The following is a 15,904-nucleotide window of genomic DNA, read 5'->3' as shown; positions in this document are numbered from 1 at the left end:
ATCTATCTATCCTAATATATAAGCTGATACGCAACACATATTTATCCACATGTATGACACACACTTAACTGAACAGATACGTTGAAATAACTATCAATGATAAATACATGTACAATGATAAATACAGGTACGATAGAAATACAGGTATGATGATAAATACAGGTGCGATGACAAATACAGGTACGATATAAATACAGGTACGATGATAAATACAGGTGCGATGATAAATACATGTACGATAGAAATACAGGAACGATAGAAATACAGGTACGATGATAAATACAGGTATGATATAAATACAGTTACGATAGAAATACAGGTACTATAGAAATACAGGTACGATAGAAATGCAAGTATGATGATAAATACAGGTGCGATGACAAATACAGGTACAATATAAATACAGGTACGATGATAAATTCAGGTACGATAGAAATACAGGAACGATAGAAATACAGGTATGATGATAAATACAGGTGCGATGACAAATACAGGTATGATATAAATACAGTTAAAAAAGAAATACAGGTACGATGATAAATACAGGTATGATATAAATACAGTTACGATAGAAATACAGGTACGATGATAAATACAGGTATGATATAAATACAGTTACGATAGAAATACAGGTACTATAGAAATACAGGTACGATAGAAATGCAAGTATGATGATAAATACAGGTGCGATGACAAATACAGGTACAATATAAATACAGGTACGATGATAAATTCAGGTACGATAGAAATACAGGAACGATAGAAATACAGGTTTGATGATAAATACAGGTGCGATGATAAATAAATGTACGATAGAAATACAGGTATGATATAAATACAGTTACGATAGAAATACAGGTACGATGATAAATACAGGTATGATATAAATACAGTTACGATAGAAATACAGGTACGATGATAAATACAGGTACGATGATAAACACAGGTGTGATAAAAATACAGGTTCGATAGAAATAGAGTTATGATGATAAATACAGGTACGATAGAAATAGAGTTATGATGATAAATACAGGTACGATGCTAAATACATGTACGATAGAAATACAGGCATGATAATAAATTCAGGTACGATGATAAATACAGGTATGATGATAAATACAGGTATGAAGATAAATACAGGTATGATAGAAATGCAGGTATGATGATAAATGCAGGTAGGATGATAAATGCAGGTACGATAGAAATACAGATACGATGATAGAAATACAGGTACGATAGAAATGCAGGTACAATGATAAATACAGGTACGATAGAAATAGAGTAATGATGATAAATTCAGGTACGATGATAAATACAGGTATGAAGATAAATACAGGTATGATAGAAATGCAGGTATGATGATAAATGCAGGTAGGATGATAAATGCAGGTACGATAGAAATACAGATACGATGATAGAAATACAGGTATGATAGAAATGCAGGTACAATGATAAATACAGGTACGATAGAAATAGAGTAATGATGATAAATACAGGTACGATGCTAAATACATGTACGATAGAAATAAAGGCATGATAATAAATTCAGGTACGATGATAAATACAGGTATGATGATAAATACAGGTACGATGATAAATACAAGTACGATAGAAATACAGGTACGATGATAAATACAGGTATGTTAGAAATACAGGTACGATACAAATACAAGTACAATGATAAATACAGGTACGATAGAAATACAGGTACGATGGAAATGCAGGTACAATGATAAATACAGGTACGATAGAAATAGAGTTATGATAGAAATACAGGTACGATGATAAATACAGGTACGATGATAAACACAGGTGTGATAAAAATACAGGTTCGATAGAAATAGAGTTATGATGATAAATACAGGTACGATAGAAATAGAGTTATGATGATAAATACAGGTACGATGCTAAATACATGTACGATAGAAATACAGGTATGATAATAAATTCAGGTACGATGATAAATACAGGTATGATGATAAATACAGGTACGATGATAAATACAAGTACGATAGAAATACAGGTACGATGATAAATACAGGTATGTTAGAAATACAGGTACGATACAAATACAAGTACAATGATAAATACAGGTACGATAGAAATACAGGTACGATGGAAATGCAGGTACAATGATAAATACAGGTACGATAGAAATAGAGTTATGATAGAAAACAGGTACGATGATAAATACAGGTACGATGATAAACACAGGTGTGATAAAAATACAGGTTCGATAGAAATAGAGTTATGATGATAAATACAGGTACGATGCTAAATACATGTACGATAGAAATACAGGCATGATAATAAATTCAGGTACGATGATAAATACAGGCATGATGATAAATACAGGTATGAAGATAAATACAGGTATGATAGAAATGCAGGTATGATGATAAATGCAGGTAGGATGATAAATGCAGGTACGATAGAAATACAGATACGATGATAGAAATACAGGTACGATAGAAATGCAGGTACAATGATAAATACAGGTACGATAGAAATAGAGTAATGATGATGAATTCAGGTACGATGATAAATACAGGTATGAAGATAAATACAGGTATGATAGAAATGCAGGTATGATGATAAATGCAGGTAGGATGATAAATGCAGGTACGATAGAAATACAGATACGATGATAGAAATACAGGTATGATAGAAATGCAGGTACAATGATAAATACAGGTACGATAGAAATAGAGTAATGATGATAAATACAGGTACGATGCTAAATACATGTACGATAGAAATACAGGCATGATAATAAATTCAGGTACGATGATAAATACAGGTATGATGATAAATACAGGTACGATGATAAATACAAGTACGATAGAAATACAGGTACGATGATAAATACAGGTATGTTAGAAATACAGGTACGATACAAATACAAGTACAATGATAAATACAGGTACGATAGAAATACAGGTACGATGGAAATGCAGGTACAATGATAAATACAGGTACGATAGAAATAGAGTTATGATAGAAAACAGGTACGATGATAAATACAGGTACGATGATAAACACAGGTGTGATAAAAATACAGGTTCGATAGAAATAGAGTTATGATGACAAATACAGGTACGATAGAAATAGAGTTATGATGATAAATACAGGTACGATGCTAAATACATGTACGATAGAAATACAGGCATGATAATAAATTCAGGTACGATGATAAATACAGGTATGATGATAAATACTGGTATGAAGATAAATACAGGTATGATAGAAATGCAGGTATGATGATAAATGCAGGTACGATAGAAATACAGATACGATGATAGAAATACAGGTACGATAGAAATGCAGGTACAATGATAAATACAGGTGCGATAGAAATAGAGTAATGATGATAAATTCAGGTACGATGATAAATACAGGTATGAAGATAAATACAGGTATGATAGAAATGCAGGTATGATGATAAATGCAGGTAGGATGATAAATGCAGGTACGATAGAAATACAGATACGATGATAGAAATACAGGTATGATAGAAATGCAGGTACAATGATAAATACAGGTACGATAGAAATAGAGTAATGATGATAAATACAGGTACGATGCTAAATACATGTACGATAGAAATAAAGGCATGATAATAAATTCAGGTACGATGATAAATACAGGTATGATGATAAATACAGGTACGATGATAAATACAAGTACGATAGAAATACAGGTACGATGATAAATACAGGTATGTTAGAAATACAGGTACGATACAAATACAAGTACAATGATAAATACAGGTACGATAGAAATACAGGTACGATGGAAATGCAGGTACAATGATAAATACAGGTACGATAGAAATAGAGTTATGATAGAAATACAGGTACGATGATAAATACAGGTACGATGATAAACACAGGTGTGATAAAAATACAGGTTCGATAGAAATAGAGTTATGATGATAAATACAGGTACGATAGAAATAGAGTTATGATGATAAATACAGGTACGATGCTAAATACATGTACGATAGAAATACAGGCATGATAATAAATTCAGGTACGATGATAAATACAGGTATGATGATAAATACAGGTACGATGATAAATACAAGTACGATAGAAATACAGGTACGATGATAAATACAGGTATGTTAGAAATACAGGTACGATACAAATACAAGTACAATGATAAATACAGGTACGATAGAAATACAGGTACGATGGAAATGCAGGTACAATGATAAATACAGGTACGATAGAAATAGAGTTATGATAGAAAACAGGTACGATGATAAATACAGGTACGATGATAAACACAGGTGTGATAAAAATACAGGTTCGATAGAAATAGAGTTATGATGATAAATACAGGTACGATGCTAAATACATGTACGATAGAAATACAGGCATGATAATAAATTCAGGTACGATGATAAATACAGGCATGATGATAAATACAGGTATGAAGATAAATACATGTACGATAGAAATACAGGCATGATAATAAATTCAGGTACGATGATAAATACAGGTATGATGATAAATACTGGTATGAAGATAAATACAGGTATGATAGAAATGCAGGTATGATGATAAATGCAGGTACGATAGAAATACAGATACGATGATAGAAATACAGGTACGATAGAAATGCAGGTACAATGATAAATACAGGTACGATAGAAATAGAGTAATGATGATAAATTCAGGTACGATGATAAATACAGGTATGAAGATAAATACAGGTATGATAGAAATGCAGGTATGATGATAAATGCAGGTAGGATGATAAATGCAGGTACGATAGAAATACAGATACGATGATAGAAATACAGGTATGATAGAAATGCAGGTACAATGATAAATACAGGTACGATAGAAATAGAGTAATGATGATAAATACAGGTACGATGCTAAATACATGTACGATAGAAATAAAGGCATGATAATAAATTCAGGTACGATGATAAATACAGGTATGATGATAAATACAGGTACGATGATAAATACAAGTACGATAGAAATACAGGTACGATGATAAATACAGGTATGTTAGAAATACAGGTACGATACAAATACAAGTACAATGATAAATACAGGTACGATAGAAATACAGGTACGATGGAAATGCAGGTACAATGATAAATACAGGTACGATAGAAATAGAGTTATGATAGAAATACAGGTACGATGATAAATACAGGTACGATGATAAACACAGGTGTGATAAAAATACAGGTTCGATAGAAATAGAGTTATGATGACAAATACAGGTACGATAGAAATAGAGTTATGATGATAAATACAGGTACGATGCTAAATACATGTACGATAGAAATACAGGCATGATAATAAATTCAGGTACGATGATAAATACAGGTATGATGATAAATACAGGTATGAAGATAAATACAGGTATGATAGAAATGCAGGTATGATGATAAATGCAGGTAGGATGATAAATGCAGGTACGATAGAAATACAGATACGATGATAGAAATACAGGTACGATAGAAATGCAGGTACAATGATAAATACAGGTACGATAGAAATAGAGTAATGATGATAAATTCAGGTACGATGATAAATACAGGTATGAAGATAAATACAGGTATGATAGAAATGCAGGTATGATGATAAATGCAGGTAGGATGATAAATGCAGGTACGATAGAAATACAGATACGATGATAGAAATACAGGTATGATAGAAATGCAGGTACAATGATAAATACAGGTACGATAGAAATAGAGTAATGATGATAAATACAGGTACGATGCTAAATACATGTACGATAGAAATACAGGCATGATAATAAATTCAGGTACTATGATAAATACAGGTATGATGATAAATACAGGTACGATGATAAATACAAGTACGATAGAAATACAGGTACGATGATAAATACAGGTATGTTAGAAATACAGGTACGATACAAATACAAATACAATGATAAATACAGGTACGATAGAAATACAGGTACGATGGAAATGCAGGTACAATGATAAATACAGGTACGATAGAAATAGAGTTATGATAGAAATACAGGTACGATGATAAATACAGGTACGATGATAAACACAGGTGTGATAAAAATACAGGTTCGATAGAAATAGAGTTATGATGATAAATACAGGTACGATAGAAATAGAGTTATGATGATAAATACAGGTACGATGCTAAATACATGTACGATAGAAATACAGGCATGATAATAAATTCAGGTACGATGATAAATACAGGTATGATGATAAATACAGGTACGATGATAAATACAAGTACGATAGAAATACAGGTACGATGATAAATACAGGTATGTTAGAAATACAGGTACGATACAAATACAAGTACAATGATAAATACAGGTACGATAGAAATACAGGTACGATGGAAATGCAGGTACAATGATAAATACAGGTACGATAGAAATCGAGTTATGATAGAAAACAGGTACGATGATAAATACAGGTACGATGATAAACACAGGTGTGATAAAAATACAGGTTCGATAGAAATAAAGGTACGATGGAATAATACAGGTACGATGGAATAATACAGGTACGATGGAATGATGTATACAGGTACGATGGAATGATGTATACAGGTATGATGGAATAATACAGGTATGATGGAATGATGTATACAGGTATGATGGAATAATACAGGTATGATGGAATGATGTATACAGGTACGATGGAATAATACAGGTATGATGGCATAATGTATACAGGTACGATGGAATAATACAGGTACGATGGAATAATACAGGTACGATGGAATAATACAGGTATGATGGCATAATGTATACAGGTACGATGGAATAATACAGGTACGATGGACCAAAGTTCCTCATTCTCCTTTCAACGTGTTTGGAAATCACTGAAACGTTTGCGGGACGAATTGAGGTGAATATCGATGTTTTATTCAGCGTGGCTGGCAGTCCATCATCCGTCCCTTTTGAGGATTTTTAAATTTTAACGTTTTGTTTTGAATAAACGTAAATATGATGTCGTGTTCCGAGGACATGTTTGGAGGGATTGGCTTTGAAATAACAAACGACCTTGCCGAAACCCCAACCCGAACAGACTTCTTCACCCGGAGGTGTTTCTCGAACGTTCTACGTCATTTCATGGTGAGGTATTCAAATCTTTGGCGGTTTGTCCATGTGATTAATTATCCGTGAGTAGATCTTTTGATTGATTGATTTATTGGTTGAGTCCATTAAACAGATGTTTCATGGAGAATTTTTACTCAGCATTGTTAACCAATCGAATTTAATTGGTGAAAGGTCGAATCGCCATTTCGTTTGTTTCCATTTCAAAACTTCCGTCTGGCGAATTGAACACACATTTTGGTGGAAAAGAAGTGGAGTTTTTAATTTCCTCTTCCCCATGACGGATATTTAGTGGATTGTTTGTTTCTCTGACAGCAGAATCAAGGGAAATGATCTTCAATGATGACGTCAAATCAGCCAATCATTCAACCAGAGAATCCAGTTTCATCACTCACGGTAAATCGTCATATAAAACAGAATTCCTTGTAAGGTAACTGTTAATCATGTAACATCGTCATATAAAACAGAATTCCTTGTAAGGTAACTGTTAATCATGTAACATCGTCATATAAAACAGAATTCCTTGTAAGGTAACTGTTAATCATGTAACATCGTCATATAAAACAGAATTCCTTGTAAGGTAACTGTTAATCATGTAACATCGTCATATAAAACAGAATTCCTTGTAAGGTAACTGTTAATCATGTAACATCGTCATATAAAACAGAATTCCTTGTAAGGTAACTGTTAATCATGTAACATCGTCATATAAAACAGCATTCCTTGTAAGGTAACTGTTAATCATGTAACATCGTCATATAAAACAGCATTCCTTGTAAGGTAACTGTTAATCATGTAACATCGTCATATAAAACAGCATTCCTTGTAAGGTAACTGTTAATCATGTAACATCGTCATATAAAACAGCATTCCTTGTAAGGTAACTGTTAATCATGTAACATCGTCATATAAAACAGAATTCCTTGTAAGGTAACTGTTATGATGTTACATCATAATATAAAACAGAATTCCTTGTATGGTAACTATGTTATCATGTTACATAATATAAAACATAATTCCTTGTAAGGTAACTGTGTTATCACAGTACATAATAATATAAAACAGAATACCTCGTAAGGTAACTGTGTTATCACGGTACATCATTATATAAAACAGAATTCCTCGTAAGGTAACTGTTATCATGGTACATCATTATATAAAACAGAATACCTCGTAAGGCAACTGTGTTATCACGATACATCATATAAAACAGAATTCCTCGTAAGGTAACTGTGTTATCATGGTACATCATTATATAAAACAGAATTCCTCGTAAGGCAACTGTGTTATCACGGTACATCATTATATAAAACAGAATTCCTCGTAAGGCAACTGTGTTATCACGATACATCATATAAAACAGAATTCCTCGTAAGGTAACTGTTATCATGGTACATCATTATATAAAACAGAATACCTCGTAAGGTAACTGTGTTATCACGGTACATCATTATATAAAACAGAATTCCTCGTAAGGCAACTGTGTTATCACGATACATCATATAAAACAGAATTCCTCGTAAGGTAACTGTTATCATGGTACATCATTATATAAAACAGAATACCTCGTAAGGTAACTGTGTTATCACGGTACATCATTATATAAAACAGAATTCCTCGTAAGGCAACTGTGTTATCACGATACATCATATAAAACAGAATTCCTCGTAAGGTAACTGTTATCATGGTACATAATAATATAAAACAGAATACCTCGTAAGGTAACTGTGTTATCACGGTACATCATTATATAAAACAGAATTCCTCGTAAGGCAACTGTGTTATCACGATACATCATATAAAACAGAATTCCTCGTAAGGTAACTGTTATCATGGTACATAATAATATAAAACAGAATACCTCGTAAGGTAACTGTGTTATCACGGTACATCATTATATAAAACAGAATTCCTCGTAAGGCAACTGTGTTATCACGATACATCATATAAAACAGAATTCCTCGTAAGGTAACTGTTATCATGGTACATAATAATATAAAACAGAATACCTCGTAAGGTAACTGTGTTATCACGGTACATCATTATATTAAACAGAATTCCTCGTAAGGCAACTGTGTTATCACGGTACATCATTATATAAAACAGAATTCCTTGTAAGGCAACTGTGTTATCACGATACATCATATAAAACAGAATTCCTCGTAAGGTAACTGTTATCATGGTACATAATAATATAAAACAGAATACCTCGTAAGGTAACTGTGTTATCACGGTACATCATTATATTAAACAGAATTCCTCGTAAGGTAACTGTTATCATGGTACATCATTATATAAAACAGAATACCTCGTAAGGTAACTGTGTTATCACGGTACATCATTATATAAAACAGAATTCCTCGTAAGGCAACTGTGTTATCACGATACATCATATAAAACAGAATTCCTCGTAAGGTAACTGTTATCATGGTACATCATTATATAAAACAGAATACCTCGTAAGGTAACTGTGTTATCACGGTACATCATTATATAAAACAGAATTCCTCGTAAGGCAACTGTGTTATCACGATACATCATATAAAACAGAATTCCTCGTAAGGTAACTGTTATCATGGTACATAATAATATAAAACAGAATACCTCGTAAGGTAACTGTGTTATCACGGTACATCATTATATAAAACAGAATTCCTCGTAAGGCAACTGTGTTATCACGATACATCATATAAAACAGAATTCCTCGTAAGGTAACTGTTATCATGGTACATCATTATATAAAACAGAATTCCCCGTAAGATAACTGTGTTATCGCGGTACATCATTGTATAAAACAGAATTCCTCGTAACGTCACTGTTATCACGGTGCATAATAATATAAAACAGAATTCCTCGTCAGGTAACTGTGTTATCATGTTACATCATTGTATAAAACAGAATTCCTCGTCAGGTAACTGTGTTTTCACCATTCTGATCATTTGGTTCACACATTGTTCTCGTTGTCCATGAATTGATGTTGTTGTTGAAGTTGTTGTTTATCTCCCTCACAGTGTGTGATCGTCTGATCCACCAAGTAAATCAGAGTGTATTCTATGAAGTTCTTCTCAATGTGTTTCTATTTCACTGTGTAGAATATTCCAGCAGATGGTGTTGTCCGTCCAACTGCTCCAGAGATGGATCTCCTTGACCAACTGAAAGATGTAAGGGAACTTGATGTTTACTCTTCTCTCAATGGAAGTTGATTTATTGTTTTTTTTTTATTTCATAACTTTGGATGCACTTTGGACAAATATCTTTCTTTACACTCTGAACGTTGCATTGCCATGCATGATTGATTGATCTTGACAGTTTGGATTAAATGGAGATTGAACAAAAATGTAATTCCCTTTCTCCTCTTCCAACTCCCCACCGCTCCCACTTCCTTCTTCCCCCTCGTTGTCCATCGTTATTGGCATGTCCTGGAAGGCACTGGAAAAGAATAGGCATTGGATGCTCTACAATCAACAGAGAGAGCTCTTTATCAGTGACCTGCAGAGGCACGTCAGCCAGCTCGAGGAGACCGTGAGAGAGATGGCCACGAATATAACCAGAGGTAACTTATCGGGGTTTTGATGAAACTTTTTCAAATCTTTATCGAAGGTTGAGTTTAATTTATTTTCTCTTTCCAAAAGCAGGTTAGTGAGTGGTGACAGAGCTTTATGAGTTGTATCTCCAGGCTGAGCTTGCTAATTTGAAAGCATGATGGATGTCTTCCCTGAATGGATTATTTTTACCTCTTCCAATGGTGAAGGAGGTTTTGTTTTCACCCCTTTCTGTTGGATTCGCTATATATATATGAGATATTCCTTATTGTCGGGTTTTCCGGCTGTGTGTGTGTGTGTGTGTGTGTGTGTGTGTGTGTGTGTGTGTGTGTGTGTGTGTGTGTGTGTGTGTGTGTGTGTGTGTGTGTGTGTGTGTGTGTGTGTGTGTGTGTGTGTGTGTGTGTGTGTGTGTGTGTGTGTGTGTGTGCGCGTGCGCAACGCGAGGCTCCACAGCAGGAACCAGCAAACCGATTTCGATGAAACTTTGCCAAGAGGTGGAATATATACTGGGAATATGCGCATTTGAATTTCGTTGCCTAGCAACCACCCGTTGCTGTGTAGCGGCTGAAAAACCGCATACAGTATTTTCAATACTTGTCCTTCGGTTTTGAATGTAGAGAAACGAGACTTCGGAATTAAACACTTCGAGATATTTAGAAAATTTTACTTGAGCCGATTTTTGATTGAGGTTTTATTTTTCAAATGATAGTCCTTCAAAAATCGGGTGTCTATTTACCGTAATTTAAGGTGTGTATACAGTGTTGGTAAGGAACTACACCGTCGTTCCACCTTCGATCTCTCCTCGATCCAAACATTATTGACCAAAGTGAAAAGGATCCAAAATAAATGGAATCACCGGCATTTCTGTCTTTGTGGATTTCTAATAATATAATATGTTTATTTATTTATCGAAAACGATTCCACGATCCACACACCACCTTTAGTTATTTATTTATTTACCGAAAACGATTCCACGACCTACACACCACCTCCAATTATTTATTTACCGAAAACGATTCCACGACCCACACACCACCTCTAATTATTTATTTATTTACCGAAAACGATTCCACGACCCACACACCACCTCTAATTATTTATTTATTTACCGAAAACGATTCCACGACCCACACACCACCTCCAATTATTTATTAATTAAAGTGGGAGTTGCGTAGGAAAGTGGGCGTGCCTTATGAAAAATATTGTGTGGCTCATGAGGTGTGGTCAAACAAGAGCATTGAGAGAAGTTTATCGTGTGTGTGTGTGTGTGTGTGTGTGTGTGTGTGTGTGTGTGTGTGTGTGTGTGTGTGTGTGTGTGTGTGTGTGTGTGTGTGTGTGTGTGTGTGTGTGTGTGTGTGTGTGTGTGTGTGTGTGTGTGTGTGTGTGTGTGTGTGTGTGCGCGCGTGTGCGTGTGCGCGCGCAACGCGAGGCTCCACAGCACAAACCAGCAAACGGATTATTTTTCAAATGGTAGTCCTTCAAAAATAGGGTGTCTATTTACCGTCATTTTTTATGACGAGTGCCAGTTGGCAAAATACGCAATAGGAAAAATCTTGCCAGGCAGAGGAACAATTGTATGTGAACCAATACGTCTTGGCAATGAATCTTCGTCGGTGGATCGGTCAGAATGAAAAGCATCGTATCCAGCGCTTCAATCCTCGCTAATCCCTCGTCGCCTACTGGCTTGTCTGTTTGTTTGTTACTTGCAAAATCGAAGATTTTTCAAGTATATTGGTCAGTCGATTTTGTCTGTCTGTCTGTCTGTCTGTCGCCAACAGGTCATAATTTGAAACCAATCTTCACGAAACTTCACCACATGGTAGAGTTTGTCACAAGGAAGAAAGAAGCTGATTGTAAGGTCAAAAGGTCAACAACTTAGATGGGTTTTCTAAAATCCTCAATTATCATCCGATTGATTTGAAATTTGAAGAGGATTTATACTTCAGGTCACTGAATTCAACTAGCCAATTATGTTTGAGGTCAACAGAGGCCAAAGGTCAACAAACTAAGGTGGTATTTCTAAAATCTTCGATTTTCATCCGATTGATTTAAAATTTGAACAGGATTTATATTTCAGGTCACTGAATTCACCGAGCCAATTATTTTCAAGTTCAAACAACTAAGGTGGTATTTCTAAAATTGTCAATTTTCATCCGCTTCACTTGAAATTTGAAGAGGAGTTTCATATTTGGTCATTGAATATAATCATCAACTATTTTCCGGTCAAATTTGTTTTTTTGACTTCACAAGTATCATGCTCTGTACGACGTCTTCTTCTTGTTTATTTGTCTGTCTGTAAGCAGGATATCTCACAAAGTTGTGGATGGATTCGGATTGAAATTTAGTGAAGAGGTTAGGTGTGTGACCAGGACAAATTGATTAGATTTTGTTGAAGATCTGGATCTGGATATGAGACTAAATTTTTTAAAGTAACTCTTCACCATTGAGAGATTGGGCCAAAAACGATATAAAGCATGCTATTTCAAAAAGTTATGATTGGATTATGACAAAACTTGATGGATAAGTTGGTTAGGTGACGAGCAAGCTGATTCAGTTTTGGTTAAGATCCAAATCCAGATCCGGCCTATCAGTGGGATACAAAACATGAACAAGAAAAAAAGCAATCAGAGATTGCAGACCCTCGCCAGGACTTGTTTTGTGTCGTGTATTTTGTGTGGCATTTGTGTACTGGTGTGTTATGTAATTAAGAGCAATAATTAGAACTGCCACTTTATAGCTGCTGCCAGTGATGACCGGATACCAAGACATCCCGCTTTGATGCAACCCCGCTTTAATTGGACACTTGGCCCTGGCCCATGACGTTTATTGTTATTCAATTGAATTTGGAATGGGATTAAAATACATTCTATTTGAATCAAATGGAAGATGAAACAGGTACAGTCCTGCATTGGAGTAATCAGAAAGAACCCAAACAGGCAAAAAGCAAAGATGAAGTCATCAGGAGGAACCTGGAGAGGATTCACATTTCAGCTGCTACTCCTCTACCCTCAAACCCATCCAGGCACAGTCAAGTGATCCTTATTAAAAAAAAACCCAGATTCAAAAAAAATTAAATAATTCTGGCTGCCACACCATGTGTCTGATCAAGTTGAAATTTTAAACATGTATTTCTCATCACTATTAGATCATAACTGTGAAGTTTCATGTCCATTGATGAACCGGTTCCAGAGAAATAATTTTTTGAAGATTTTTGCCCAATCCAATATGGCTGCAGACCATGTGACATGAATAATTATTTGTGAATACACTGGTACACCCAAGGCTTGGGGAACATATGTGTGAAGTTTCACCTCAATCTGTCCAGCCATGCTGGAAAATAAGATTTTTTTTACAGGTTTCAGTGCAAATTCAATATGGCTGCCAATCCATGTGACCTGTGACATGTGTGTGAAGGTTTTGTTCCTCATGACAGGTCAGGTATGGGAGCATGCACCAGAGCAGCACTTTGCTGCATCCACTTTCTGCCGGTGCTCCAGGGTCCTCCGTCTGGCCATCCCCCAGTCAGATGCCTGGCCCATCCCTATCTCCTTGAGATACTGATCAACCTGCTGCAATCAGGAGGCACGTGGTCGGCCCATTGGCCTCCTCCACTCACGAGGCTCCCTCACTGAGAGAATTTGGTGATCCGGATCAGCATCAGGAAAACGAGCCACATGTCCACACACCCGCAGCTGATGCTCATGGACGATGCAGGGAACAAATCTCATTTGAATCTCTCTCAGCAACCACTTGTTGGACACAAAGTCTGACCAGCGATAGCCAAGGATTCTCCAAAGAGACCTGGTACCAAAGTAATTAAGTCTCTGTCTCAGATCCCTGGTCAGAGTCAAAGTCTCAAATCTGTAGAGCAAGACTGGAAGCACCAAGGACCTGAAGACTCAGACTTTCGTCCTCCTGCACAGGTACTGGCAGCACCACACTCCATGATCCAGTGAATCCAAGACTCCACAGGCCCAACCCAGACGTCCACTGACCTTTGCCTCACAGTCAGCAGAGACATGAATATCACTGCCAACGTAAGTGGATCTCTATATAACCTCAACATCCTCACCACAAGCAGGTACAGACAGGACAGCAGCATCCAAGATGTCATTGAAAGCTTGGATCTTAGTTTTGACCCCGGAAACCCGTAATCCCAGCGGCTCCGACTCCTCATTCAGCACCTCGAGGGCCCCCAAAAGGATATCTAAAATCTTCGCAAAGATGACATCATCTGCGAAATCAAGGTCAGAGATCTTGACATTCCTAAACAATGCACTGCAGCTTGATCTCTCTGCCATCCTCTTCAGAATCCAGAAAAGTGTGGGGGTCAGTACACACCCCTGACAAACTCCAGTAACAACTAGAAATAAGTCAGAGATGGTACCACCACATCTCACAGCACTCTCAGTTTTGGTGTTGAGAGGGTGTCCAGAGGGCATCCCGATTAACTGAATTGAACACTTTGCAGAGATAAACATAGGCTACAAGCAGCCCCTGCCGAAACTCTCATCTGCGTTCGGTGAGGACACAAAGGGCAAGGATACAATCAATCTTTGACCTCTTTGGTGTGAAGTCTGACTGCTCTGGGTGCTGGTGCTCAAGCAGATGGTGGTAAACCCTATGAAGAATCAGGGGCTCCTTTCAGAGCATCCGCCGGGGTGATGCCACCCCTGAAAGTGTCTGTTAATGGCCATACCATATTCAGAGGACCTCAATGCTTCATTCGGAGCCATTTTCATTGAGGACCTCTTTTATTGGATCTGGAGCCTTCTTTGGCATCTGTTTGTGTGTTGCCACCCCCTAAAATGTGTGTTAATGGCCATTGCACATTCAAGGGTCCCCGATGTTTCATTCTAAGCCGGTTTCTCATTTGGGACCTCCAACATTTGGTCTTTTGCCTTTTGTGCAGGGGGGGGGGAGGTGCTGCTTTTGATGAGCTGGGGGCTACAGCCACCCGCTATATCCCTCGGCAGACGTCCATTTTTGAAGCTTAGAGGGAGGTTTCAAACATCCTGTGGGGTATACCCTGGGACCTCGTTCGTTGGAGTTTGATGGTCTGGGCTCTGGGTCAAATAGCACGTTTTAACAATTTTCAAAGTCGGCATGTGTCTCTTTCACTCCTTTGCGTGCATGAAGTATTGTAACAACATGTTTATTTTCTGGATCTACAGCAGTTTGGATCATGTAGTTCTTGTTCTTTGACCCTCCAATTTAGTTTGTGTTGTTCATGTTCTTTGACCCTCCACCCTCCAACAATCATTGAAGGT

At 36.3% G+C, this 15,904-nt stretch overlaps 1 protein-coding gene across 6 annotated transcripts in view; it reads left to right on the top strand.

Moving 5' to 3' along the window:
• Positions 1 to 6,995: 6,995 nt before the first annotated feature.
• CEP55 (centrosomal protein 55) overlaps positions 6,996 to 15,904 on the top strand; it is a 37,535-nt gene continuing 28,626 nt past the window's right edge. For 3 of the 6 annotated variants that reach the window (XR_015055191.1, XM_085870202.1, XM_085870167.1), the window contains exons 1-4: positions 7,080 to 7,157; positions 7,408 to 7,488; positions 10,185 to 10,253; positions 10,519 to 10,645. Coding sequence is in view for 5 of the 6 variants with exons in the window: in XM_085870202.1 (XP_085726328.1) it covers positions 7,432 to 7,488; positions 10,185 to 10,253; positions 10,519 to 10,645 (253 nt within the window). In the remaining variant the exon portion in view is untranslated. Of the gene's footprint in view, positions 7,158 to 7,407; positions 7,489 to 10,184; positions 10,254 to 10,518; positions 10,646 to 15,904 lie in introns of all 6 variants that reach the window. The other 3 variants (XM_085870186.1, XM_085870193.1, XM_085870177.1) reach the window with 3 other exon arrangements.

Source organism: Eptatretus burgeri, chromosome 1 (genome assembly GCF_056783735.1).
Source record: "Eptatretus burgeri isolate ZD-2024b chromosome 1, Ebu_testis_v1, whole genome shotgun sequence".
Taxonomy (NCBI): domain Eukaryota; kingdom Metazoa; phylum Chordata; class Myxini; order Myxiniformes; family Myxinidae; genus Eptatretus; species Eptatretus burgeri.
The sequence above is the reverse complement of the archived record's forward strand: the minus strand, read 5'-3'. Positions and strand labels throughout refer to the sequence as shown.